Below are 27,408 nucleotides of genomic sequence, written 5' to 3'. Positions count from 1 at the left end.
CTGCAGTGCAGCTAAGATACAGATACAAAATGGAAGTATGTATGTCAACCAACACTAAATTAGACAGAATTAGGATTTCTACTGAAAATAGAATTAGTTTCAGGACAAAATTTTTCCAGCAGTTTTCCATTATTGAGAAGTAAAAGAAAAAAGGCTGCAGACCAAAAAATAATGTATTGCCAATGGTTATGATACTCCTTATTCTATAATTAGTATATTGTACAGACAGTAAGTCTCTGGGATACTGTTATGTAAAAAACCTGAAGATCAATTACATTGTTACAGCATCGCCTGATTTTCCTCTTAAACACACATGTCCCTTGTGAAGACTTTTAAGACTTTTTTTTTCTTTTTTTTTTTTTTTTTTTTTTTTTTTTTTTTTTTTTTTTTTTTTTTAATAAATAAAACAGAAACACAGAATTGGTGTTCACAGCATACACTGTCTGACTGGAAGATGTCCTTAAGTATGCTTTCAGGTCTATAAATAATTATTATATTTGTGAAGTTCCTACCTTTATAATACAGACAGTTATTCTTATGACATACACTGTGTTATAAGTTATAAATACCATCTAGCTTATTTAATTCATCTAAATATATAAACAGAACTATTATGTTTCAGTAATGCATCATTATGTTTCAACATTACATTTCGACGTCACAATCTTTGGTCAACACTCATGCAATGTTACTCCTTAAATAAAAAATATACTACAAATATTCACAAAACCAAGGGCTTCTGTAGATAAGTCTTTAAAATTCCAAAACATGACACTTCCTTCTTCATTAAAAATAAGAATAATCACACACATATATAGATACTTCATTTTCCTCGCCCATTTATATCTATGGTAACTTCAAAGAATCTTTTCATATTACGCATAAAAAGAAGCTCACAGTGGAAATCCCAGGATTATAAAGTCTATACGCTATGACAATCATTGAACAAGAAAAAGCCACCTCTGTCAACTTCCAAATTGACTGGAAGTTCCCACTAAGTGAACAATTATTACTGTTTTGTGGAGCTAAAATATAGGACAATTTAGATAAACTCTACTCTTATGAAATGTGTTTCAATGACTTCACTCACAAATGAAGCATCCTATGAGGAACATTAGTCATTTATTCAAATAAAGTCAGACAACAAATGCTTTGGAGGAATAAAGAAAACCCTAAAAGTCAGGAATTTTCACCACTAGGATACAAGTGAAATTTATCTTGGTCTTTTTTTGTTATTTATTAAAAAAAAAAATAAAATCACTACATAGATCAACTTCTCTAGTCTGTTTCCCATGATAATTTTATCTGAAAAATTTCCCGTAACTACTTAAATTTCATCTTGGATTGTATATTACAAAGTTATCTGGACTGTGCTTTATAAAAGGCACCTTTAATTACAGTAGGCATGTAGCTATAAAGATCTAAGCATGTTGATTAATAACAGATGATTTAACTTGAAGAGGCTATGTAAAAGAGAATGATATAGGTATTTGTTCTGTCTGATTATCTTTGGGAAGGATCCTTTATAAACTAATTTAATTTGTATTTCCAGCTTCTCCATAACAAGACAAAAGGACTGTATGATTAACTCCATCACAGGCTGTTAATATGACAACTTTTGACAAATCAATCTTAGCATAAACAGATAAAATGGTATTAAGCAAAATCATATAACAACAATAAATTTTTTTGTTTTTAAACAAAAATTTCCTAAGGTACTTGTCCCTTAACTCAAATTCAAAAAGCAACAGTGGCTGTACTGAGATAAATAACAATAATTATTAGTATTAGTATTACTATTACTTCTCTTCATCTGCTGGCTGCCCATTACATCTCATTGTTAGCAAACAGTTTTAAATGAGTTTAGGTAATTCATTAAGTAATTTGTTATTTCATTAGAATATTGACAAAATGTTTCATACTATGGACTTAGAAATCCTCAGAGAGAAGCACTAGCAATATATTAACAAGATATTTTGATTCACAGAATATGAGAGATGATATCAAATTCCTTACTTCATTCCTTCAGGAAGAAAATCAAAGAGCAAGAGGTAAACATGGATTTCAGAAACTGTTTTGACTGCACTTATGATACAGGTTGGGAGTGCAAAAAGGGATTTTTATCAAGATTTATTCACTGCTAAAGCATGAAATCAAACATTTGTGCATGTTTTAATGCAATCAATTGCTCTGCTGCTACATTACTAATTACTCATATTCATTCATTCATTCATTAATTCATTAATTCATTCATTCGTATTTATGTAGTCATGGCTGCTAAAGCCTGTGTGTCACAAAGCTAAGAAGGGTTCCCCTAACCAGGCTGGAGGTAATATAAATTCAGAGCAGAAGAGACATGGACAGATGGTGAGGATGGAGAGGAAGCTCCCATGAGCTACAGCAGCTCTCTAAAGTGCTACCTTAACTTCCAGTTTAACTAACTTTTTTTTTTTTTTTTTTTTCCCCCTGTAACCTTGTTGGAGAGAAAGGGGAAACTACTTCCTTCTGTTCCCTTTTCTACTTCTTCTTCTCATGTGATGAGGACAGTAAGACTTAAACACGTTTCAACCAAACTGACGCCACTAAACATGAGTTAGATGAATAGGTATTGCGCGGGAGAACTAGAGGCAAGTCATTAAACATGTCTGCTTACAGACATAACATTTTTGGATGTTGACTCCAGTCATAAATTAGCCACCCTTAATAGTTCCTGGATCTTCTGGAGTATGTAGAGGTATCACAGTTTGGAAGTTTACAAAGGATTTCAACCACATGACACAGTGACTGTATTTTTATTATAAACTATTGCCCAGACAGTCTGATTTGGCAAGTCACATTCCTGCTGTCACAGTTTGGGAAGATTCCAGTACAACTGATTTCATCTGAGCACAGCTAGGTTATATTAGAGATATGAAATTTCAATGTGATATTCAGCCTTCTTCCCTTCAAAATGCATGAGGGTTATCAGCACCCAACTCTGCAAACTCTAAATTGTAGACTGGAGGCAGCAATGGACTGGGACATTAGCCCTCCATTACAGGCATGAAAGGAAATGCAATGACCTTGGAAAGGATGACTTTTGTACTTACTCTCAATTTTAAATACCTGCACTACCTGTGGCAAACAAGAAAATTCTTGAAAGACAGAAGGAGAGGACAGGTTAGGTAGGTAGGATACCACTTGGCATTCATCTTATTTGCTACCATGATATTAAGTTCAATTAAACCAATGAAATTATCAAGAATTATTGGAAACTCACAGATTTTTCATATAAAGCTAATAAAAACTTGAGACATCAAATTTAATTTCCTAAGAAGCTGTGTTATTTGCTATCTGTGGAAACAAACTATTAATCTATCAAGAAATAGATGCAGCAACACTACTACTTACAGACAGGAACCCAAAAAGTCATCATCTCAATATAAAAAATACAAATGAGTACAAGATATTAACTGATCAAAGCAAAACACACAAAACATTTATAGGAAAAGATGACAAACAGGAGTTGAAATATTATTCTCACCAATGTTTCCCTTTCACAGACTTAATAGGTGGGCAATATACTCTGTAACAGGGCTACCTATATTAAAGAGTGAAAATAATACCTACTGAATAATAATAAACTGGCTGAAAAGATGCCTATGTTTACTTTGCTACAAATTTTAGGTGGGTATATATATCACCTTAAAGAAAGTTAAAGTGGACTTAGGCATTGCATTTATTTAGTATGATAAACAGTAAAAGTATTTTTAATCTTTATTGTATGTGTATGTGATCTAGCAAATCCAGTTAGTAATTTAAAGAATAAGTATATAAAATAATTTTTTTAATTATTTCATCTATTTAAGCAAACAGCTACAACTCCTTCTACTTTCAACTATTTTCCCAATATGGTAAAATCCCAAAGGAATTCAAGACCATACACAAGAGACTGCAAATGAACAAATCAAGTCCTTCCTATCATGTCACCCATATAGTATAATCAAAGGTAACAACAACAGTATCATAACAGAAAAAAAAAACATGTACAGGCTTTCCATGGCAACGTTTTGGTAGCGAGGGGCCTATAGGGATGGCTTCTGTGAGAAGCTGCTAAAAGCTACTATGTCTGACCGAATCAATGCCAGCCGGGTCCAAGATAGACCTGCAGCTGGCCAAGGCTTAGCCCATCAGCAATGGTGGTAGTGCCTCTGGGATAACATATTTAAGAAATAGGGACCAAAAAAAAATGCACAACAGCAATTGCAGCCAAAGAGAAGAGTGAGAATATGTGAGAGAAACAACTCTGCAGACACCAAGATTCACTACTCAGATGGAGGAGTTGGAGAAAATTGGGAGTGAAGCTAAGCCCAGGAAGAAGGGAGGGGTGGGGGGAAGGTGGTTTTAAGATTTGGTTTTATTTTCTCATTATCCTACTCTGATTTGATTGGTAATACATTAAACTAATTTCCCCAAGTCAAGTCTGTTTGCCTGTGATGGTAACTGCTGAACAGTCTTGTCCTTAACTCATGAGCCTTTTGTTCTATTTTCTCTCCCTTGTCCAGCTGAGGAGGGGGAGTGATAGAATGGCTTTGGTGGGTACTTGGCATCCAGTCAGGGCACCACAAGCACTCTATTTTTTTTTTAATTACATAAACATCTTATTGACCTAAACTGCTAAATTTTCCATACTAAAAGGAGTACTGAAAAGAAGGATGAAGAGTAACAGTCTTGGCAGGTGAGGGACCACACACCTGAATAGCAGGTATATCACTTAATCTAAGAAAACATAGTTTTTTGCCTCAGTCTTTACTGGAAAGTGCTCCAGCCACACTGCCCAAGACACAGAAGGCAAAGGCAGGGACTGGGGAATGAAGAACCGTCCACTGTAGAAGAAGATCATGTTCAAGGCCATCTATGGAACCTGAAGGTGCATAAATCCATGGGACCTGATGAGATGCATCCGCAGGTCCTGTGGGAACTGGCAGATGAAGTGGCTAAGACACTATCCATCATATTTGAGAAGTTGTAGCAGTCTGGTGAAGTTCCCACAGACTGGATAAGGGGAAACATTACCCCCATTTTTAAAAAGGGAAATAAAGAGGACCCAGGGAACTACAGGCCAGCCAGTCTCTCCTCTGTGCCCTGCAAGATCATGGAGTGGATCCTCCTGGAAACTACGCTAAGGCACATGAAAAATAAGGAGGTGATTGGTGACATTCAACATGGCTTCACTAAGGGCAAATTATGTCTGACAAATTTGGTGGCCTTCTACAATGGTGTTACAGCATTGGTGGATAAAGAGCAACTGATGTCATCTACCTGGACTTGTGCAAAGCATTTACCACTGTCCTGCACAATGTCCTTGTCTCCAAGTTGGAGAGACATGGATATGATGGAGGGACTACTCAGTGGGTAAGGAGTTGGCTGGATGGTTGCACTCAGAGACTTACAGTCAACAGCCTGATGTCCAAGTGGAGAGAAGTGATGAGTGGCATTCCTCAGGGGTCATTATTGGGACTGGCTGTGTTTAACATCTTTGGGATTCAGTGCACCTTCAGCAAGTTTGCTGATGACACCAAGCTGTGTTGTGTGGTTAACATGCTGGAGGGAAGGGATGCCATCCACAGTGACCTTGACAGGCTTGAGAGGTGGGCCTGTGCAAACCTCATGAAGTTCAACATGGCCAAGTGCAATGTCCTGCACATGAGTCAAGGCAATCCCAAGCACAAGTACAAGCTGGGCAGTGAATGGATTGAGAGCAGCCCTATGGAGAAAGACCTGGGGGTATTAGTGGATGGAAAACAATTCGAGCCAGCAATGTGTGCTTGCAGCCCAGAAAGCCAGTCATATCCTGGGCTGCATCAAGAGAAGTGTGGCCAAACGGTTGAGGGGGGTGATTCTTCCCCTCTACTCTGCTCTCGTGAGACCCAACCTGGAGTGCTGTGTTCAGGCCCCCAACATGACATGGACCTGCTCGAGCAAACCACAGGAGGGCCGTAAACATGATCAGGGGGCTGGAGCATCTGCCTTATGACAACAGGTTCAATGAGTTCAGGTTGTTCAGTCTGGAAAAGAGAAGTCTCCAAGGAGACCCTATAGCAGCCTTCCAGTACTTAAAGGAGGCCTACAGGAAAGGCGGGGAGGGAATTTTTATCAGGGCATGTAGTGATAGGACAAGGGGTAACAGCTTTAAGCTGAAAGAGTATACATTTAGATTAGGTATTAAGTAGAAATTATTTGCAGTGAGGGTGCTGAGGCACTGGAGCAGGTTGCTCAGAGATGTGGCTGCCCCCTCCCTGGCAGTGCTCAAGGCCAGGTTGGACGGGGCTTTGAGCAACCCGGGCTAGTGGAAGGTGTCCCTGCGCATGGCAGGGGGGTTGGAACTAGATGATCTTGAAGGTCCCTTCCAACCCAAACCATTCTGTAATGATTCTATTAATTTAGAAGATTAAAATTTTAAGTGGAACAAGACATTTAAAAACCAAAGTGCTTTCTCATGGTCCTGTTAACAAACCCCTTCTAATATTAAAAAAAAAAAAACAAAAACAAAAAACAACCCAAACCAAAACACAAACCTAAATAATTGAGACCCTTGATTTGGGAACGTGCAGGAATGAATGAGGTGAGAAGGATTGAGAAAAGTAGTCTGGATATCTAGGACACTTATACTGTGGTAATCAAGCTATTTATACTTCCCAGATCTCAAAAAACTCATTAAAACAAAAGACAGCACAGCTATTCAAGGGGCAACTTCTTAGTGCCCCCAGTTTGGCTATCAGAAAGAAATAAATTCTATAGGCATAGTAATCCTTTAGAAACAAAACTGTCTATGGTCTTCAAGCATCAACTGGACTTTTTGTTTCTTTGTTTGTTTTGGCAAAATGATATAAACATTAACTTCTTACAAAAATACATATATTGTAATGGCTGAATGCAGCCTTTGTGGCTGTTGTAGATATATTTCATAGGTAAGAAGGGTATAAACAAGTATCAGATACAATTCAACATCTGCATTTTGGAAAGGTACAATTAGAGAGAGAATAGTCTGAAAAACAAGTGGAAAGAAGGGAAGGACTCAGTAAGTATACTTCTTCCTTTACTCCACTCCACAAAAGAATTTAAATTTACCCCTGTTTTTCAAGTTTAGCCCCCTTTCCCCATTATCTCCTTTCTTTGCCTGAAGAAATCTTTTATTCCTTTATTTGACTACTTCCTTTCTAACTTAAACTATTATTTTTCTCAGTATCTACATTCTATTAAATTAAATATAAGAAAAATAATGCACATACACCAAAACCATGGAAATCCAACATTTAAGTTATATCTCACCAAGCAGACGCAGGCTTGAAAATCTTTTGAATATGTTTTTCAGTTAGGATCACATCCTCTATTACACATTTGTACAATCATATAGCATAATTAATTACAAATCTCTTTTTAGAATATAATCTAATTATAGGAAAAGATCATTGATTTATTCAAGAACAACTTTCTTCTCCTTACTTAGAGTTCAACTAACTCCAGAAATGTTCTGTACATTTTAAATTGAACTTTATGAATGTTCTCACTCACTGAAAAGACCACACACTTGGGAAGAATTAGTCTTTATCTTGATTTATAAAACTTACATTACATTAGCTCTCCATTTTTAAACAGACCTAGTTACAGCTTTATCACTTATTACAGACTCATCTCATTCATGAATTTAACATGTATTTTATTCATATGTATGGACACATACACACATAATCTTCCTTAAATTTGAATAGAGCATTTTTGCCTACTGTGACAGTAAATAAAAACGTACAGGTTGGTTTTTTTGTTGTTTTTTTTTTTTTTCTAAAATTATTTCAAACTAGCATTGTTTTTTCTATTTTCCTTACTTCACAATACTTCAATGCAAAGTAAATACTGGAAAACAGACTGTAAAAAAGTAAGTATCCCACATGAGCCAATACCCAACCAGCTTTTCTGTCTTTACTATGGAATGAAATAATTTGTATCACTCTACTGCTTGGAAGTAAAACTCATTATTCTTAAGACTGGTATTGCTTCTAACATTTTACTAAAATACTCTTATGAAATACATTAACTTTTCACACTATAGAAACAAATAAAAACCAGCAGCCATTTTAACTACATATATTTGGGTGACCTAAGCGAGAAAAAAACACAACTGACAAAATTTCACCGAATGGATTAATTTTTTTAATTAGATTGAGACAAGTGATCTTTCATGAGAAATTATACCATTGTATCACTTTCAGTTATTTTTTTCAAAATTGTAAGCAATTTAATTATTTTTCAGTTAACTAATTTATTACTGAACTATCTAATTCAACAGGAAATATCGAAAATTATAGCAGAGTTTTCTAAGCAGGAAAATAATCCATGTACTGTGAATGAAGCACCTATTTTATAAATTTCTTCAAACACCAAAGTCAGTTTATGCTGCCCCTAAACGCTGTCTACTAGCAGGTTTTGGTTAAATACCATCCTACAGGGAAACACCATACCAGTTCTTCAGCATCACCTTTTCAGTTTTGTAACTTCAAAAGGTTTAGGCTACACACTTTGTTCTGACAAGTTTAGACACTTTCTGTTGCCACTAGAATAGGAGACTGCCCTGACAAGCAGGTGGCAAGAAGTCTTTGCAAAAATAACTGCAGCTGAACTTTGAACGTGTCAGTGTGGGTACTGACAGACTCCTAAGCAGTCCTTTGCAGGCTACACCTGGAAGCATTCATCTAACTTCTGCGCAGGTTTTTCAACCTAGGCATTACTTCCCTAATATCAGAGCAAAGACTTCATGTGTCCTTGTTTAAAGCTCTCTTAGTGTGTACCCAGTCACTGTTGAAACTGTAATATGGCCACATACCTCTACGACTTTCTGACCATGTATTAACATGGAAGGAGCTATCTGCACTTAAATTTTTAATGTTATTAAATAGGAATATAACACAGACTTTGAGAAAGCAAACAACATTGCATTGTCAAGTAAAAGCACATTGGTGTCTTTCAGAACTTGCAAGAACCATCACAAAACTATCCTTAATAGACTCTACAGTGATTTGGATTCATTATTTAATCCAATCAATTTTATGTCAGTTCCATCTGGAATCTCATCAGATTAATACAATTTACACCTCTCTACAGTAAACTGATTTGTTAAAAACAGTATTAATTTCAAAGAAACAAGGGTAAAATGTGAGTCACAGCATTTTCAAATGAAAACAAAAGAAACATTCACACAACAAAATGGAAATATTCTTAGTTTAATTTAGTTTTTATCTTGCTTAAAGTAGCTTACCAAACTGTTGTTTCCACCTGACTGTCATGCAGCTGTCGATTGTCTAACTGGGCAAAGAGAGGAAAAAGAACTTGAATCCCTCCAATTGAATGAATTGCGCTGTGAATGGAGTGGGTTACTATAGCTTTCACATCCTAAATTAATTAAAAAAAAAAAAGAAAAAAGAAAAAGAAAAATGTCAGTTAACCTCAATTTTAAAGGACAATCACAAATATAACTTTGGAACACTTTAACACTGAATTTAGTGCAAACTAAATCAGACTTGTTTTGACTTAGTTTCATTAGTTATGTTTCAATTATATACTGAAAGGCAAACTGTGCCTCATGGTATGATGAATATACTTCTTAATGAAGAAGTAATCGTCTTTTGTTCTATAAAGTGAGCAAAGAACAAACAGTTCAAGTCATAGGTATATTAAAAGCTGAAATAATATAAAATAATGTCTTTGTACACTAGCACACAAATCTTATTATTATCCAAATGATGTTGAGCTAACAGTAATCACAGAACATCAAATTAGTAGTACAAACCTGAAGCATAAGAGCATGGGGGGAGTGTACAAAAATTGAAGGGTTTTCCTTTGGTGAGGATTCAAGGCATAGCTGAGCATCAGTAGCCTTTGCATTATAAGTAAAAGCAATGCTACTTGCAAGTTTCCCATCATATAGCACTTGTTTATGGTGCTCAGCCAGATGAATGTCACTCTCAGATTTAAATTTGAATGTGCTCTGAAAAAAAAAAAACAACAAAACCCAACAAGTTTTACCAAGTAAATATTTTAAACAAAATACTTGCCCCAAAATGTGCAGAAAATACATTGGACTTGAGAGGGAATAGAGAAACTGTTAAACTTTAATTTTCCAGTAGTTTAATGCTACTGAAGTATGAGACTTTATTTTTATTTACTCCACATCAACAAGTCAATATAACATTTGGTATTTTATGTAGCATAATTTCTCTCTCCTTTCAGCATCAGTGTTAGTAAGTTTCAGAAGTAATTGCTTGGAAGAAATGTGTCATATCAAACAGCTATAAATATGTTTAAAAATTGAGTATGCAATGCATTAAAAATAAAGCACCAATGAAATATACTTTGAATTTTACTTTATATAAACTCACTTAAATTAGAATATGAAATTGTATACCATTTTGATTAAAGGAATAGTTACTTTTAAACAGCATTAAAACTCATGCTTCATTAGCAGTCAGAAGAATATATAAACAAGCTACTTACACTAAAAAAAAGTGCAAATAAAACTATAAATGCCATATTTCAAATTGATGATTCTCAAAGCTTCTACAAAGACAGACTGAACATTTCTATTATTCTTAAACATACCATGATTCATATCTGATCTAAAACTAGGTTCCTGGCAACACTGACAAATCAATCAAGCACAAGAAGATAGATTTCTGCCGTTCTGCAAAGCATTGTCAGATTTACTTGTTACATAACTATTGCATGTAACAATCATTTGACAGTGGTAAAAAGACAACTAGTAGTAACACCGTGCTATACTGATATAAGTAAAGCAAACTTCTTAGAAATGACCACCATATAATTATTTTTTTATATATATATAAAATGTTATCTTTTAAAATCTTTATTCAGTTTTAAATAATTTATTGCTGAGGTTAATGATGAATAATTTTTCTTGTTTTCACTGCATATAGCCATAATTCTCTTTATCCCTTTGGTTCCACCAAATTTTTCCCTCTTCCCCCCCCGGTAAGAAATCCAACATCATTAAAGTATTGAAAGTACTATCACTAGGGTTTTGGTTATCCAGGTTAAGCAACTTTGACATCTGGTACAAGCAGTGTGAGAGCATAAATACAGCAAAAAAGAGCTTTAGATTTAATGTATTCTTAGATGGTATAAATATGTATGGGATCCATAAAGAAGATTTAAAGAATACTTGTTCCTACAGGAATAGCAGAGGGAACAGAGAGTTGAGAATTACTCCTGTACTGCCTTCTCCAGTAAAAGCAGCTGTGCTTTATCAGAATCACTACTTAAACATCAGCAGCTCTCCCCTTTCCTTTAGCAGCAAGAGTTCTGCCTTTTGATTTATCATTCACCCCATCTTGCTACTGTGATTCAGTGATTGTAAGTAAAATATTATTTTGTACTATATAAGTGGCTCAAGCAAATTTGAATTTTCAAGAGTATTTTGTGTTTGTATGTGTGTGCATGAACGCATTGTGCATTTTTACTCCAACTATGTACATGACAAGAAGATTGTTACTGCAGCACTGATCAAGAGCAAACTCAGATTCAGCAACATATGGAATAATCTGATAACCCTCCCATACACATTTCAAAACAAGTTAAGAGGAGTGACACAGACTTGACAGGGCTATTAGGACAGGGCTTTGTTGAAACATCCCTTTAAAAACGGCACCAAACACTGCTATCAGATGCATCTCTTCCTCCTACATTATCTTCCTTGCCCCACTATTCCGTGCTTATCAGCCCCTCAGGATCTCAGCTGAGACATGCTTCTCTCTTCTTTGTTGCCTGGGAATCAAGATGGGTAGCAGAAAAAGCACAGTGAGAGCAAAGATGATGCTCTCATTTCCTTTCTCTTTCTGCAGCCTCCAGCAGCTGAAAGCGTCAACATAGTAGGTAAAAGTTCAGCAACTGCAAGACTCAAAATGAACATGCTTCATTACAGATAAAACCTGGGAGTGCAAATATTAAATTCTACTATGTTTCTACTAAATATAATTTAAAATTTCAAGACACTTGATGGATTAATCCAGGAAGACTTAACAGGGAACAGGCAAATCGCATAGTTCTACTGCCAGCATGTTTTCCTCTCTTTCCCTCTTAAGAGTTTGATCACGTGTAATTTCTATGCAATAGTTACTAAGTGTGGCAACTTTCCAATATTGCTACTCACACAGTCAATGTAACATTTTTTTGTTTAAAAAAAAAAAAGAATAGGCCTTTTGCTACAACTGAAAAATTTACTATTTCACCGTAAAATATCTATTTGCTTAATAAATAAATTTTTATGCTAAGGCATGCTGGTTACAACTAGATGCATTCAGAACGACATGTTGAGCAAGACCGACATGGAAATATTATGAACTGTTTCTATGTTACAACATTCTGCAATAAGCAGGTAATGTGCAATAAAATATTCTATATATAAATTAATATAAATATTTAAATCATTAAACAATATTATTTTAATTAATTCTCTAGTTAATCTTAAAATCCGTTGCTTCTACCTGTGTCACAGGATGGGGGTGGGACAAGGTGCAACTGATTCACTTTTCTGTGTAGATCAAGATCTACCTTTCCTGAATTCTGGCTTTGGTGTTATTTGCAACATTACATGCTACATATATTCACAGATGTGTGTCTACTGCACTGTCCTGAGCTCTGGTATGTTGGTAGACTATGCAGATTTCTCTGTATTTCGGAAGTCTGAATGGCAGCAGTTGTAGGCTAGAGGCATTATGAATGATTGTGAGGGTAGCTCAGTGACAGGTAAAATCATAGTCTCTTGTCATGAACAAAGCAGGCAGAGCACCAAATAAAGGAAGAAGAATCAGAATCCTGGGATATAGTGGACTAAAGTAAGAATTATAAATAAAAGGAACTACCACAGGAAAGAAAAAACACCTGTATTAAGACATTTTCCAAAAATTCTCAATTATTTTGAATAATACTCCATTGGGAGAAAACCTTTGGCACAACAGGAGTTCACAATGCATCTAGAATAGTTGCTCTTTTGGAAAACTTGAACAATTGATTCTCCCAGGTGGCTAACAGTACCAAATTTAGAATGAACAGGACATGTAGTGAACTACTTAAGAAAAGCTTCTGAAAGGCAATTTTGCATCAGCAAGTTATGTAAGGGCAAGAACGTGATCTCTAATGTCCAGCAATTTGAGCTACATGTCAATTGAAGCTCCCTTGGACCATGAAATACCATACTGAAATGTTCTGAAATGATGGACCTTTGCACCCGCACAGAATTGGAAAGAACTGACAGAAATAAACTTAACTGAGATATGATAGAGGCAAGCTGTGAGTGCAAGCCACAATCAGTGACCTTCATTTTTTCAGTCATGGGTAGATCTTGGGTTGGAAGAAGGTGAGAAAAAAGGGTTCTGTTTTGTCTTGTTTTTTTGAAATAAGGAAGTTAAAGAAAGAAATTGTGTTATTCCTAGGGTCCTGCTCTAGGAACTCGCTCCTTTTAGCTGCTATTAGTAAAATATACTTTCAGATTCTTGGACAAGGAAGGAAATTACTTTACAGAGGAAGGAGGCATTAACTGTGCTGGGAACACAACCTAAACCTAAAAACACGATATGCCAAAGAAGAATATCCCTAAAGTATTAAATTTAATCTAACAGACATTTTACAAAAAGTAGTAAGAAGATACATGTGTGAAGAAATGTAGTTTAAAGGAAGTCTATGAATCAAGGAAGGTAATTTGACAACACTGTAGTAAGGTTAGTGCAGTAACTACTGGAAACATCATTTAGTGTGAAAGCATGTATGCCTTATGAATCTTTTCAACACAAAATATCACATAATAATTTTCACTTCCTGAAACCAATGAAAGCATTACTCCTCTTTGATATCATTTCAGTATGCTGCTGCAAATCCAGGAACTTAATAAATTCATAAAGATTTATGACATTTATTATTGAGAAGTAAAAGGTTACATTACTTTCTTCTGGATGACCAAAAAAACATTTGCAGAAATATTGGTTCAAACAAAATACAGTATTAAGTTTGGAATAAAGTACCCCTTGTTTGCACAGGTGATACACTTCTCTTGACTGACTAAACATTTTTAGTTTCAAGGCAGGTTTTAACCATCAACTCTATTCAACAGACTTCCTCTTCTCCAAGTAACCTTGACATATATTTGGCTATTCACACTACATATACCATAAAAGATATTTTCAACTGTCACTGTCATTCAAGTGTTAGCTTTCATCAAATAATTTAGAGCAATAATTTTCAGCACAGCAAATTCATATTATTAGAATATAAATGTTGATTTTTACTTGCTAATTTTAAAAGTTTTTATTTTCATTGTATATGATATATACTAAAAAACTGAAAGTCTACTTCAGATGATACTGCTAATTTCACAGACTGGAGAAAAAAAAAAGGGAAAAATTGATGGTAGAAATCCAACAGTTTTTAGCTGGGGTTAGATTCATTTCCACTCCTTTCCCACTAAGAAGTTTCTGCCGACTTCTGCAAAGCATCTGCATTTTTTTTTGCTTGATGAAATAATACTGTACATAACCATTCCAAGACACAAGTGATTGTTCCTACTAGAGATCCAAGTTTATGCATGCACCATTAATTTGTCCAAACTGTCCCCTAAATGTCTCTGTCAAAGCATGACTAAAAAGCTCAACTTTTACTTCAACAGAACTGTTTGAAACTGTGCAGTTGAACAGTATTGGTTTATTATGCCTTGTTGAATGTTAATCTGCCTTGACTCAGGTTTTAAACATGAACAGTAAACAAAGTTATTCCCCTGGTATTCAGTACACTAAATGCAAAATTGTTCTAATCTGATTATGATCCAAAGTCATAAATTTGACATACAAACAAGTTTCAGCTATGCTTTAAAGAAGCAACTTGCACCTTTCCAAAAGCTGGTGGAAACTAAGGTTAGTTAGGATACTTGAAGAAATACTATTCTTCTGCCAAAAACAAATCACATAGCTCTACATAAACCTAAGAGAAATATCTACATGCATACATATCTTCGAATTATAACTATCAATTATTTTCTTCTTCTAGTTTTACAGTTTTTAAGATCCATTATTACCTTATATCCAGGTCCTAACTGATGTATTGCAAAAATCTGTGCGGGGTTGAGTGCTTCAGTGAATACATACACTGCTCCAAGCTGGCCACAGAACACTCTATTAGCATCAGCAGTCTCCGAAGAGCCAAGAAAACATTTATCATAGCTCTGCATTAGAAAGAGGTAATGTTAATCAAGTTTAGTCATACAAACTATACAATGAAATAATATTAATGCACAGCTACTGAAGCCAAAAAATAAAGGGAGACTGTAATTAAGAAAATAAATCAATCACTTGTTACTTCAGTACCTGATTCTCTGTAGTGAACAACTTCCTTTTTAATATCGTAGCATTGTTTCACAGGTCAGTATTATAATGCTGTTATGACTGGCTGCTAGGATTTGGTTCTTATTAATTTTTCAACATACAACAAAGAAAATTAGAACAGTACATTCAAGTACCAAATAACCTTCACTACTGCCTTCTAGGAAATATGAAAGCCTTGAATTCAGTTCCTTGTAATTATAATCAGAACTCCCACTGCTAACACATAAGAACACGCACCAAAATGCACTCTTCTTCCACTGTTGCGCTAACAGAGCTAAATATCTCTAGCAGAAAAAAAAAAAAAAATAAAAAAAAATTAACCAATTTTTCTAGTTTGCAAACTGGTGCACAGTCTTCCTGTAAGATTACAGCCTATAATGATTTGGTTTGACCCTAAACTCCCCTTCTGTCTTCTTCAACATCATAGTTGCTATTTTCCATTTGTTGTTAACAGAGGTGTTACCTTCCATTCTTCCTTCCAACAACTATCCCTCTGCACAAGAACCTTCTGCAGTTCTACATCTGTCCATTCTTATTATTTCAGTTTTGAAGTATTTTTTGTGGCTTTTTTTTTTTTCTAAATTTAAATTTATTTTTCAATAATTTGGTTAAGTTCTTCTGGTGCCTCGGAGAAAAAAAACGCTTTCAGATGAAACAAAGTTTAGAGCTGAACTTTCTAGAATAAAGATCCAGGAAACTGGAAAACAAGATGCAGCACAAGAGAACAACAGAAAGGGCAAGGATCTTTGCAAGGCTGTTCTCTCAGCTTCCCTGAGTCACATGTACTTTATTTAATGGACACGAGGATCACGCATCACTTTTTGACTTGAATCAGCAACCCAGTAGAATCTGCGTTAGGAAGTCTGCTTTTTCATCTTGCTTGGTTGCTGAGTTTTCCCCTAAGAAAAACTTTTTTTCACCGGAGAATGGAGTCAAATACAGTGATTTACTACAGCAACCGATTCAGGTGGATAAGCTATTATATTAACAAGGAAAAGAGGACTCTGTCTAAAGAGTTCAGGACGAAGTCAAAAATCTGGAGTTAAGCTTTGCAACAGGGTGAGAGAAGAAGTATCCAGAATTTTATCTCCGATTTATTCTCCTTTTGAGCAAATACCTCTTCTAGCTTTTTTCTGTTGGAATTTTTTTTTTTTTTTTTTTTTTTTTTACAAAACTAAAAAAACTACAACAAAATTGATTCACAAAGTTATATTCAGGATGTACAGTGCAAAAGATGGGCTATGAGACCACTTTGACTACGGGTAAATCTAATAGTGAAATTTCCTAACAATTTGCTGAGACACACATTCCTGCCTATTACAGGGTATTTTCCTTGATTATTCTAGTTAACATTAATTGTACAACAGCCATTGTAGCTCTCAATGGATTACAAGTTTTACATATAATTACATTCTAGGTCTGTTAGCCTGTAGTAATTTCCAGTTCTGTTTTTTGGTTTTTTTTTTTCATTCTGACCAGATTACACTTTTCCATTTTCTGGTGCTTCACCCTGGATTAGGTGTTTTCTTTAATTTTAACTGGAGGGGAGGGCTAACTCCTAATCTTCTGGTAACTTTTATTCACTTCTATCCCAGATGCCAAACAATTTGTAAACATTATTTATTTAATAAATATTTATATAATCTATACAATTTAGATATATAATTTATGTAATTTCTATAATACACATTTATTTATTTATTTAAAACTGGCACCCAATACTCATAGCTCATTGGTCTTCCTTTAGCTATCTCACATTTCCAGTTTTAAACCTGATGGACATCAACTGATCCAAGTTTGTTTGTCCATTTCTATACATCCCTGGTAGCATGTCATTAATGACCTCAAGATGAGTGGACTGCCAGATCTGCTTCATTCAGTGCCTTGGCCCAAATCCTCCTATTTTGTTGACATAAAAAATTAAATTCTTGGGACTTATGGACCTTGTTACTTAAGGACATAACTTTGTCCTTAATATTCTTGATGCTTATAAGCGTTCTTTCAAATGCAGACCAAGTGTTATTGTTGTCATCAACCTCTTTGCTTTTCATCACTTGTGTCAACTAATTAAATCCTACATCTTTCTTATCCTACAACAGAAATGCAAAGTTCTGTGAAAGATGTCAGGACATATTCTGACATCCCCATATTCTACATCTTGAAGAGAAGTTTTATGCTTTCTCTGATGTTACTTACTACAAATTAGGAATTTTCCCCAGTTAAGAGCTATAATAGCCAAACTCTTCCAATTTAAACTTCTATCTCAAAGTGTATTTGATTTCTTCTAAATAATTAACTCCATAAGGCATCCAGAGCTGATCATGTCTACTGACCAGCTAGCAATTGCACACATATGGTTATGTTATAGCCTGTCATGCATTAAACTTCATCTTTTTATCATAATTTTGAGCTATATTTACTCCTTGGAATATAAACTCAATGAGTTACTTATCACTTCTATTTTTTGGGAAAAAATAAAAATAAATTCACAGTGTCTACCAAGACAAATCTATGCTTAAAAAAATATAAATTCAACTCAGTCCTTTAATCTTAAACTCATTAATGCAAATTTAATGGATGTTTTGTTAATCTTAAAAAAAAAATAAATTAATAATGCATTTTGTTCAATGGTAGCTTTGGCACAGTGAGCAACTGAAAAATCTTGTCTTAATTATATTTAAACACATCATCTTATAATGTTCTTGTATAAGAAAAACTGAAAAAAGTAAGATGTACTTAACAATGTGCAATCCTGTCCCTTTCTCAGATTTCACTATTTTCACAACCTGTACTGTTAAATCTATCAGTATAATCTACATGAATATTTATGCACAATAGATGATGTAAAGGAAGAAGAATGAGTGGGTGACTTGCATAGTTTTTTTTTTCTCTTTTTCCCAAAAAACTGTTATGGTAAGGTATTTTCTTGTCATTTTGCAGGAGACTAAAGTTATATACAAGTGGAAGGGTATGAAGGTCAAATTTAACAAACTGGATAATTGATCAAGACTTTTCAAGGGAATACTTTTAACAATTTAACTTTCATATGAAACATATACAGTTAAAACAAGAGCTTCTCTTCCTAGCCAACATATAATAGTCCTAAGGAGCCTACATATGCACTCCCCTATTTTCCTGTTTTATGCCTTTTACACAGTTGCATTCATACATCTTTCCTGAATTTCTCCTACTTTCTATTCTATTTCCTACTTCTGATAATTTTTTGTTATTACAAAACAGAGAGCCAATGATAACTAGTCTCTTTCATAACTAACTCTATTCTCCAGCAGACAAAGTAAAACCTTTGCAGAGACTGAAAGGACTTACAGTAAACCATCTAAAGCTTGGTAAAACAATTCCACCTTAAGAAAAGACTGTACTTCTGTTACATGAGAAGATAGAAGGGAATACTGTGAAGAACATATGTATAAAAGGAGCAGTTCTTCCTGCTACTCATTTATCATCAAGGATTACAGATGCCCACACCATATAACTAGTAACTCAGCGCAGAACCTTTGAGACCTCAGCTGGCTTTTCAATCACATTCTCACCTATCACAAAATGTTTATATTACCAAGGAGAAACCATGCTCTGCAAAAAAAAGGTTTGCCTTTTCTTGCAAGTAGAAATGTTATGAACAAAACAAAGCATGATGATCAGAAGATTTGGCAAACAGAGCTTTAATTAACATCTAATATTTAAGTTCTGTCTTTCAATCCAACTTAGCCTCTAGAATTTAGCAAAAACCAGTTAATTTCTTTAAGTATAAAAGAGCTTCGTTATCATATACAGGCAGTCAGCAACAACTGAGAATTGTATTATAAAGAAATAACAAAAGCGTAGTAAGCTGATGAATCAAGCACCTCTGAACGTCCTGCACAGCTTCATCTGAAGGCAAAGCACAAGAGAATCATTTTGTCTGCCTTTCCCATCCAAAACTTTGAGCCAGAAAGAATGCCTGTTTTCTGCATCATTAAGTGCAGACTCAAACCTTCCAAAGCAGAAGGTAAAAATAAAGAGCACCAAGTTTCTGAAACTTATATAGACTTCATTAAAACAATTTACATATAAAAACGTATGCGTTTCCTGTAAGAATATGCTGTTCATTTGAACTCAGTCCAATTAATAGATACAGGTGTATTTACAGGTATACATGCAATCTTCTCCAGCTAAGAATGAGTGGTGTCTGCCTGTGGGACAAGCAGATGCAAGATCACTGTGCCTTTGCTCTGAGCTGACCAATGCTTTACAACTGTACGTCTCAGTATCTTTTAACTTGTTTGGATGGTCAATAAGGGAAGACATCTCTCTGTAAAAGTTCACTAAAAAAAATTGCTGAGTATTTCAGGGATGAAATTTTGTAGCAGTTAATTTGTACTCGCTAACAATATTAATTAAATATTAATACCTTAACAAAATATACTTGTTAGTGGGAGACAGATGTAAGACTTCAGACTTTGCTTAATACTATAAATCTCTCAATGTTCCTCCATGCTTCGGTTTTCTAGCTTTTACTTTTTTATCTATCTCATTTGTTTTAAACTGTAAACTCTTCATAGAAGAAATAATCTCTTACTAAACTTATACAGTGCTTAAAACAATATGACACTGATCATAGTTCAGGCTACTCATTTCTACTGCAATTAAAAAACCTACTTAAAATTTAATGTTCAATAACACAAAAAGCATAGAAATTTTTTCACCATTAACAAATCTCTCCACCTGAATCCAACATAGAACTTGATGTGATACAAAAGTGAGTACCTTTGTATGCACTGACAGTATGGATAGTCATTTGGCAGAGTAAATCAGTTTTTCTTAAGCCCTTTTCTCAAGCTAAATGTGTAAAACCTGTAACTCTATCATATTTCCTTACGGAAAAAGCTAAGTATTAATCCACTGTTATCAGTGTTGTCTATACAGTATCACATATTAAAAATATTAGTTATAACAGTCTCTCCAAACAAAATATCTGAAATTTTCATTAAAATAGCTATGCAAAATACTGTTATAAAATCCTCAATATGCTAAAAAATATTATTAATGTAATGTAACATTAATAATTTTTCTATAAGTACATAACTAATGAAGATAGATTAAAGGAGAAAGTTAAAAAAAAAGAAAATTTGCAAAGATCTAGAGAAAACAAATAAAGTATTTTTTTTTTCTTTTTCAATTTACTTTAAAGTGAAAAGCTATGAGAAAGGAAAAAAAAAATAAAATCTTACATCATTTGTGTTAACATGCCAGGCCATGTCACCATAGGATACCAGTTGACCATTCACATAACATCGTATTTCACTGTTTCTCCATCGATTATAGATGTGTACAATGCTTATCATGTACCACTGGAAAGACATGGAAAATCAGTACATAGTGGCACATTTCATGCTATAAAACATGAAGTTAATGAATATCATTAAAAATAAGTGACCAGTCTCATAAAGTTGCACAAACAGATGAATCCTTGCAAACTCATGAAATTAAAAGTCAAGTCAATGGAACTTCAAGTCCGGTCAGCAGAACTGTGCCTAGATGTAATGATACACCTACCTGCATCCCCTTTATGGCATTAGAGCCAAAAATGCTTACATACAATTAAAAAGTTGAATACACGTCCATTCCTGAAAGTGTAATTGAAACACTATATGCTGTAACACAAAACATAACTGAGTTCTGATGGGAAATCCAGTTCCATGTGCACTTACCTTAACAAATTTGTATCACGTATCTCTGCCTTTTCATCATAGCTCTCTGTCAGAAATTATTAAATAAAAGGAAAAAATTCACAACAGCAAATTTTACAGCCCAGTTTACAGTCCTGATTGCTTCATATAATTTTCTTTATCATTCCACCAATTTTTGGACAACTGTAATATCACTAAAAATGCATTTATAATCAAACAGAAAAAGCATCACAGTAAAACGCTTCCAAGTACACTATGGTGATCTTTCAAATAATCTGTTCAACAGGAATCATTATGCACAGGATGAGTAAATTCAAGAAGAAAACCTTAAGCTTCCTTTAAAACCAAAACTTTAAACTCATTTAAGACTAGGAATGGAAATGTAATCTTTAAGATCTACAAATCAACTCTTACTTAACTATAATGGGTGTCTGGGTATTATTTCAAAATATATACAAACCAGATTAAAATGGATATACTGGAGAAAGTCCAGAAAGGGCCACAAAGATGATCAAGTGATTGAAACCTCTGACACATGAGGAGAGGCTGATATGGGTCTGTTTAGCCTGGAGAAGGGAAGGCTCAGGGGGGATCTTATCCATGTGTATAAATACTTGATGGGATAAAGATGGAGCCAGAGACTTCTCACTAGTATCCAGTGACAGAACAAGATACAACAGGCAGAAAATGAAAAAGATGAAATTCCATTTAAACATACTAGGAAGGGTGGTAGTAAGCAGGAAGGACAGTGAAAACACCAGCACAGGTTGCTCAGAGAAACTGTGGAGTCTTCTTGTTTGGAGATATTCAGAATTTGATGGGACAAAATCCAGAACAACCTGGTCTAGGTGTTCCTTCTTTGAACAGGGGGTGAGACTAGACTGTCTCAACATGTCCATTTTCAATCTTACTGATTCTGTGAAAAAGTCAGAGAATCTGCCTTGAAAACACCATTTCATATTTTAATAATTTGGAACAGTAATTTACAATTTACTTGTCTTCCCTTTCTTGGTATTTGTTTCAATATCTATCTTTTGATTTCTATGTTCAGCTAAGTCTCTTTTTTTCAAAGCAGAGAACTACATCCCTAATTTTAATAAGTCACTTGGTGACTCTACCTGAGGTAAGTAGATACAGTGCGTACTAATACAAAAATCTTCCTCTCTGTATCAGAGAAAACAAACATTAAAAAATTTCACATGTTGATTTTTAAATCAGACAGAGCACAGAACTACAAATTAAAAAAGCATGCAGCAAAATATATCTTGAATTAACTAAATTTACATTTTAAACTGTAATTTAGTTTTAGCCAGGGAAATATTGAAGTATTAAAAAACGGTTTACTCTTTGTGTCATATTTGTCACTAGTATCAATCTAGATCAAATGAGTAACACAGGTTTTCAAAGCTAGTTTCTAAAATAGAGGATGACAAACTCCACTGAGTTAAGTCCATAATGCATTCTTATCAACAGGAAAATAAAGGTCTTCCTGACATTCCTGCTTGCTCACTTGATTCAAATCCTGTCATCCCTGTATTTTAACAATATAAATTATCTCATTGCATGATAACATAATTTCTTTCAGGCTTTCAGAGGAGTATAATGCCTAAAGTTCTTGGGGAATCCACACAGAATGTATCAATTGGCTTACAAACCTGCTATGCACAGTTAAGAATCCTTCAAATAATTCGACAGAAGTGGGGCGAGAGACTTCCAGTGCATTATTATATTTCTTTGTGCCTGATGTTTATCTATGCATCTTCTAATTCTTTGTTTCAATTTTTCTAGCTTCTGTCCCATTTTAATGGTTAAGAAATCATGCCTGATAATATGTAATTCTAAATATCAGCAAAGCCTTTTTCTACAATTTGTATAATTTTCCATCACCCTTTTGTTTGAGAAATTAGATTAAATACCACAATTAAAAGTTTGTCAAATTTCATATTCAAATTTCATATTCAAATTTCATTGGAACTTGGGGGTGCCTACTGTATGTTCCTGGCAATTAATAACTCTCTCTTATATTGATTTCTATACCTCTTCTACTGACATTTCAATTTGAGACACTTCCTCTGACTCATCCACATTGACTTGTTTTATAGTAAACAATGACGCAATTAATTCATTTAGCTTCTTTGTTATGATACTATGTTCTTCAAGGGCTCCTATTAACCCTTAGTCATCTAATCACCCCTTTGAACTTGAAAAAACCACCCTAAATTGTAATAATTTTACATATAATTTGCTACAACTTACAGTTTCCTAAGTATTCTTCATTTTGGTTCAACTTCCACTTTCTTAGCAACTTCTTTTTACTTACAAAGGTCTCTACTAATTTCTGTGCTAAGGTACATTGTGGTTTTTTTGAGTAATGGTATATTTCCTGTCACCCTTTTTGTATCTGCATTTAAGGAATATCGCTAGCACTATCAAACACCTGTACTTTAACTTTTTTTTTTTTTTTTTTTTTAAGTGAAGGTAGGTTTTTGCAGTTCCTTTAAATATAAAAATAGAAAATGCTGCATATGCAAGCATATTCTGCATTTTTCAAGATAAAATCAAGCAATAGTCAGTGTGAGCTCTCTAAAAAAAAAAAAAATAAAAAAAAAATCCAAATGCTTCTAGCATTTAAAAGTCTGAACTCTCATCCCAATAACATGCCAGACAGTTTATAGCAAAGTAATGCAAAGTATTAGTATGCTTTCCGATCTTCCCCAGTTCACTGCAGATGCTATAACCATCCTTATCATGTGGTTAACAATGTAATCTAAATAGTATGGTTTTCCTAAGTATTTACTGATTTTCAGTGCACAGAAGCTCTGTTATTTATTGTTATAATGAATTTATTTATTTGATTAGTTTACGTCTTTAATACAGGGCATCACTTATCTATTGGCAAGACTAACATCACTGTCACTCATAACTGTAAGTACAATTTCAAATGAGTGTCTACTGACGGTCAAGTCAACAAAGCTGGGCTAATGATGTCATTTAAAGTAGACATTCCAGTTTCTTGGTTTTTAGATAAGTAGCAGCAATCATACATGTATGTGTCATAATTTCCTATCACCTATGTCTCATTTATGTGAATGTTCTTTGCTGATGTTGTACAGGCATTTTTGTTGATTTCTCTCCTATTCTGTATCTGAGGACATGGTTTTCAGGACTTTACTACTACACAATGAACCAAACCAAGTTGTATAATCTCACACACAATTTTTCTTCAACTTTTAGTTGAAAAATCCCCCCCCACCACCTTTTATTTTTTAATTTTCAAAGTCAGTAATACAATTTTCTTTTAAGTTCATTCTGCAGTCTCCTTCCCTACATCATTTTCTCAAAAATGCACCAAGCCCATGTCTCTCTGCAATAACAAGAGCTTCCTTAGGTAGCACTCAAAGACACTTCAGGTAACAGCCTGTCAATTATTTCTACTACTGAAATCTTTCAAGCTTAAGTACCCACTGCTGAGTAAGGCATATTCCTACTCCATAGCACAGTAAAATCAGAGAAATGAGGCATCACACGCTAAGTATTTCCAAAATGTGGAGCTTAATTCAGTCTATACTGCAATTAGTAAAGGTGTAAAAAGCTTTTTGGGTTTTTTTTGTTCTTTCCTGTTTTTTACAAGGATTGATGCTGAGGCTGGAACTCAAGGGAGTGAAAATTACTGGGGGTTACTAATACACAAAAATTTCACTTTGGAGTCCCCAAAAAGCAGTATAGACATAATAAACACAACACTACCAAAACTAGTTTATCTTGGTTGAGAGGGCAGTCTATTATACTATACCCACATTTTCTATTTGGTGATATGATGGTGAAATTTCTCCGTGTATTTTTATAACTAGCTTGTATTTATAATGTTGTTAAAATACATGAATTAAAACCTACAGTAATGACTTAACATGTCTTAATGTTTTAAACTAAGATTAATCTTATTCTGCGTATGGTGTCATATGACATAGTTAACAGTGGGAAAATTGAACATAGCATCTTTCTGATCTGCCTACATAAAGCTTTTGACCAGCTGGCTTGAATACGTAATTTTACTGTGATTCAACAAAAATTAAAAAAAAAATAAAAAAATAAATTCAAAAGTTTAATGAGGATGACTTTGTTGAAATGTTTATGCCTGTAAGCAAATAGCTAGAAGATAGTATATCTGATGACAAAAATCATACTTCTCATGTTAGTATTTGGAGAGTAAGCTTTGTAAATGGGTACACATTTTTTTTCATATATCTACACATTCAATGCTTACACAGTGGAACCAATGTAATTAGGACCTAAATAACATGAAGAAAATAAATCTACAGGATTAAACAGGATATATTTTGATTTGTTGGAGCCAAGAATTCTATTTCACAGGTTTTCTTTCCTCCATTAAGTGTTATGTACCTTCCCACATACATATATGCACAGAGGTTTTTAATGAAAAAAATAATATCATATGAAACCACTTGCAAATATATTCTAGAAGACTTATTTCAGATACTTTCAAAATCTGACACACAACTCAAAGTGTATGAAGCACAATCTTTGAGAAATATAAAACTGGTGTGGAAGTTACATTTGGACATACTTCAACAGATCAGCAGATTATTATTTGAAACTGATATTCACATAATGAGCTATCCATGTACTAGTATTTTAGAATTAACTATTTTAAGTAGAATAGCAAGAGCTAAAATTTTCCAGGGATGGCATGAAGGAAACTAGTCATTCATAATAAAAATTATCAAAAGAATAACTTGCTAAAAAATGAAAGACTGCTTCTTCATCAACAACTAAAGAGTGATCAGCTAAACCCCAAAAGTTAGTTATCAATAACATTATCCAAAAGTTAACTATTTCATTTGTTCCTAAATTGAGTGTTTATCAGTAGCATCAGATGTGCTACTTTAAACGAAAACTGAACTTTCATCAAAGCTCTTTTCTGGTTATGAAATAAAATAAAATTTGCAAACCAGAATTGATTCATTTCAGTACACTTAGCAGATATATATTTCTAAGGCTTTATACATGCCTGAGTAATATGTTAGAAAAAGACATTACTATGTTTTAAAAAAACCCACAAACGATCTCAAAACTACATGACAGAATTAGAATCAGTGATTCTGAATCACAAATACATAACAGAAAAATAGTAGAACATAAAGCTGGTGAGCAAACAATGGCATTCTCTCCCTAAGAGATTGGTTTCTCAAAACAAGCACTGAAATTCAATACACAAATTCTAATGCCATAAAAAAAGAAATGAGCTTCACAGCAAAATATATACAAGGCTTCTATCAACAACAAACATAATGCTCAACGTACAGAAAAGTCAATGTTTCAGTCAGCTAAGTGAAATATTGAAACTGCAGAATCACTGTTCTCCTAGGACTACTAGGCATACAGTAGAAATGAACACTAATATGATCTAGAGAAATAATCAAGATTTACTATGAAAAATTAGAAGTTCCAAAACATCACTGACATAAAAGAAATTTCAGAGCCTTATATTCTTCAGCAACAGATAAAACTATAGCATAGCCAGCAAAATTGTTCCAGACATTGGCACCAAAGTTACCAAGTACAGAATGTTCAGAAATAGAATGATGACTTTTAAAAATAAATACAACCATTTTAGAAATACCCAAAATTCTTCCCTGAAGCTAATTAAGCAGTATTTTTAAAATTAAGTTGACTTTACAGAAGCGTTACTTTATTAATTATTACATTTTCTTGAATTGATTCTGGTCTGTAACGGATATAAAATTTGCATGATCAGAGAAGCTACTTATAAATAAGAAATTATTAGTAACACTATGGCACTAAAGGAATTTTAGCTTTTCTTCCCAGAAGCACTTTGTTGCATTTTCAATGTTACCCTTTACTGTAAATAAGACTTTGCTTACCTTGCGTGGCTGAAAGTCATACTTCACACAGTGCTGGAAACCTTTGCCTTTTGACTTCAATGATGTAACTATTAAGCAGTTGCCAACAAAATGAGCAGAATACCCAACACCTTTGCTAGTGCGGAAACTGAAAAGAAAGAATTATTAATGACATCTGAAAAAGGGGAACTACTGCTTAATAAAAAAAGTCCAAATATTACTTCAAATTGCTGTGAGAAAAAAACCCAAACAACTTAGTACCTGTAACTTAATTTCCTTTATATCTTCTGTCGCCACTATTTCTCTGGGGAAGTTACTAACTTTCATCACTTACTTGATTTCAGGCTACATTCTAAAAATCAGTACTTTCTTTTTCTTTACAAAAATCCATGATGGTAAATACTGTATCTATCAGGTTTT

General features: G+C 34.0%; 1 protein-coding gene across 1 annotated transcript in view; it reads right to left on the bottom strand.

Annotated features, from left to right (window-relative positions):
* Positions 1–27,408, bottom strand: part of NBEA (neurobeachin) — a 414,406-nt gene that overhangs the window by 363,779 nt on the left and 23,219 nt on the right. Inside the window, exons 6-10 of the mRNA XM_026862195.1 lie at positions 27,010–27,136; positions 20,648–20,767; positions 15,113–15,259; positions 9,824–10,021; positions 9,293–9,426 (exon numbers count right to left, since the gene is read on the bottom strand). Of these exons, the coding sequence (XP_026717996.1) occupies positions 9,293–9,426; positions 9,824–10,021; positions 15,113–15,259; positions 20,648–20,767; positions 27,010–27,136 (726 nt within the window). The remainder of the gene's footprint in view (positions 1–9,292; positions 9,427–9,823; positions 10,022–15,112; positions 15,260–20,647; positions 20,768–27,009; positions 27,137–27,408) is intronic.

The sequence above is a fragment of the Athene cunicularia genome, assembly GCF_003259725.1.
Source record: "Athene cunicularia isolate RWA chromosome 1 unlocalized genomic scaffold, athCun1 chr1_part1, whole genome shotgun sequence".
Taxonomy (NCBI): Eukaryota; Metazoa; Chordata; class Aves; order Strigiformes; family Strigidae; genus Athene; species Athene cunicularia.
The sequence above is the reverse complement of the archived record's forward strand: the minus strand, read 5'-3'. Positions and strand labels throughout refer to the sequence as shown.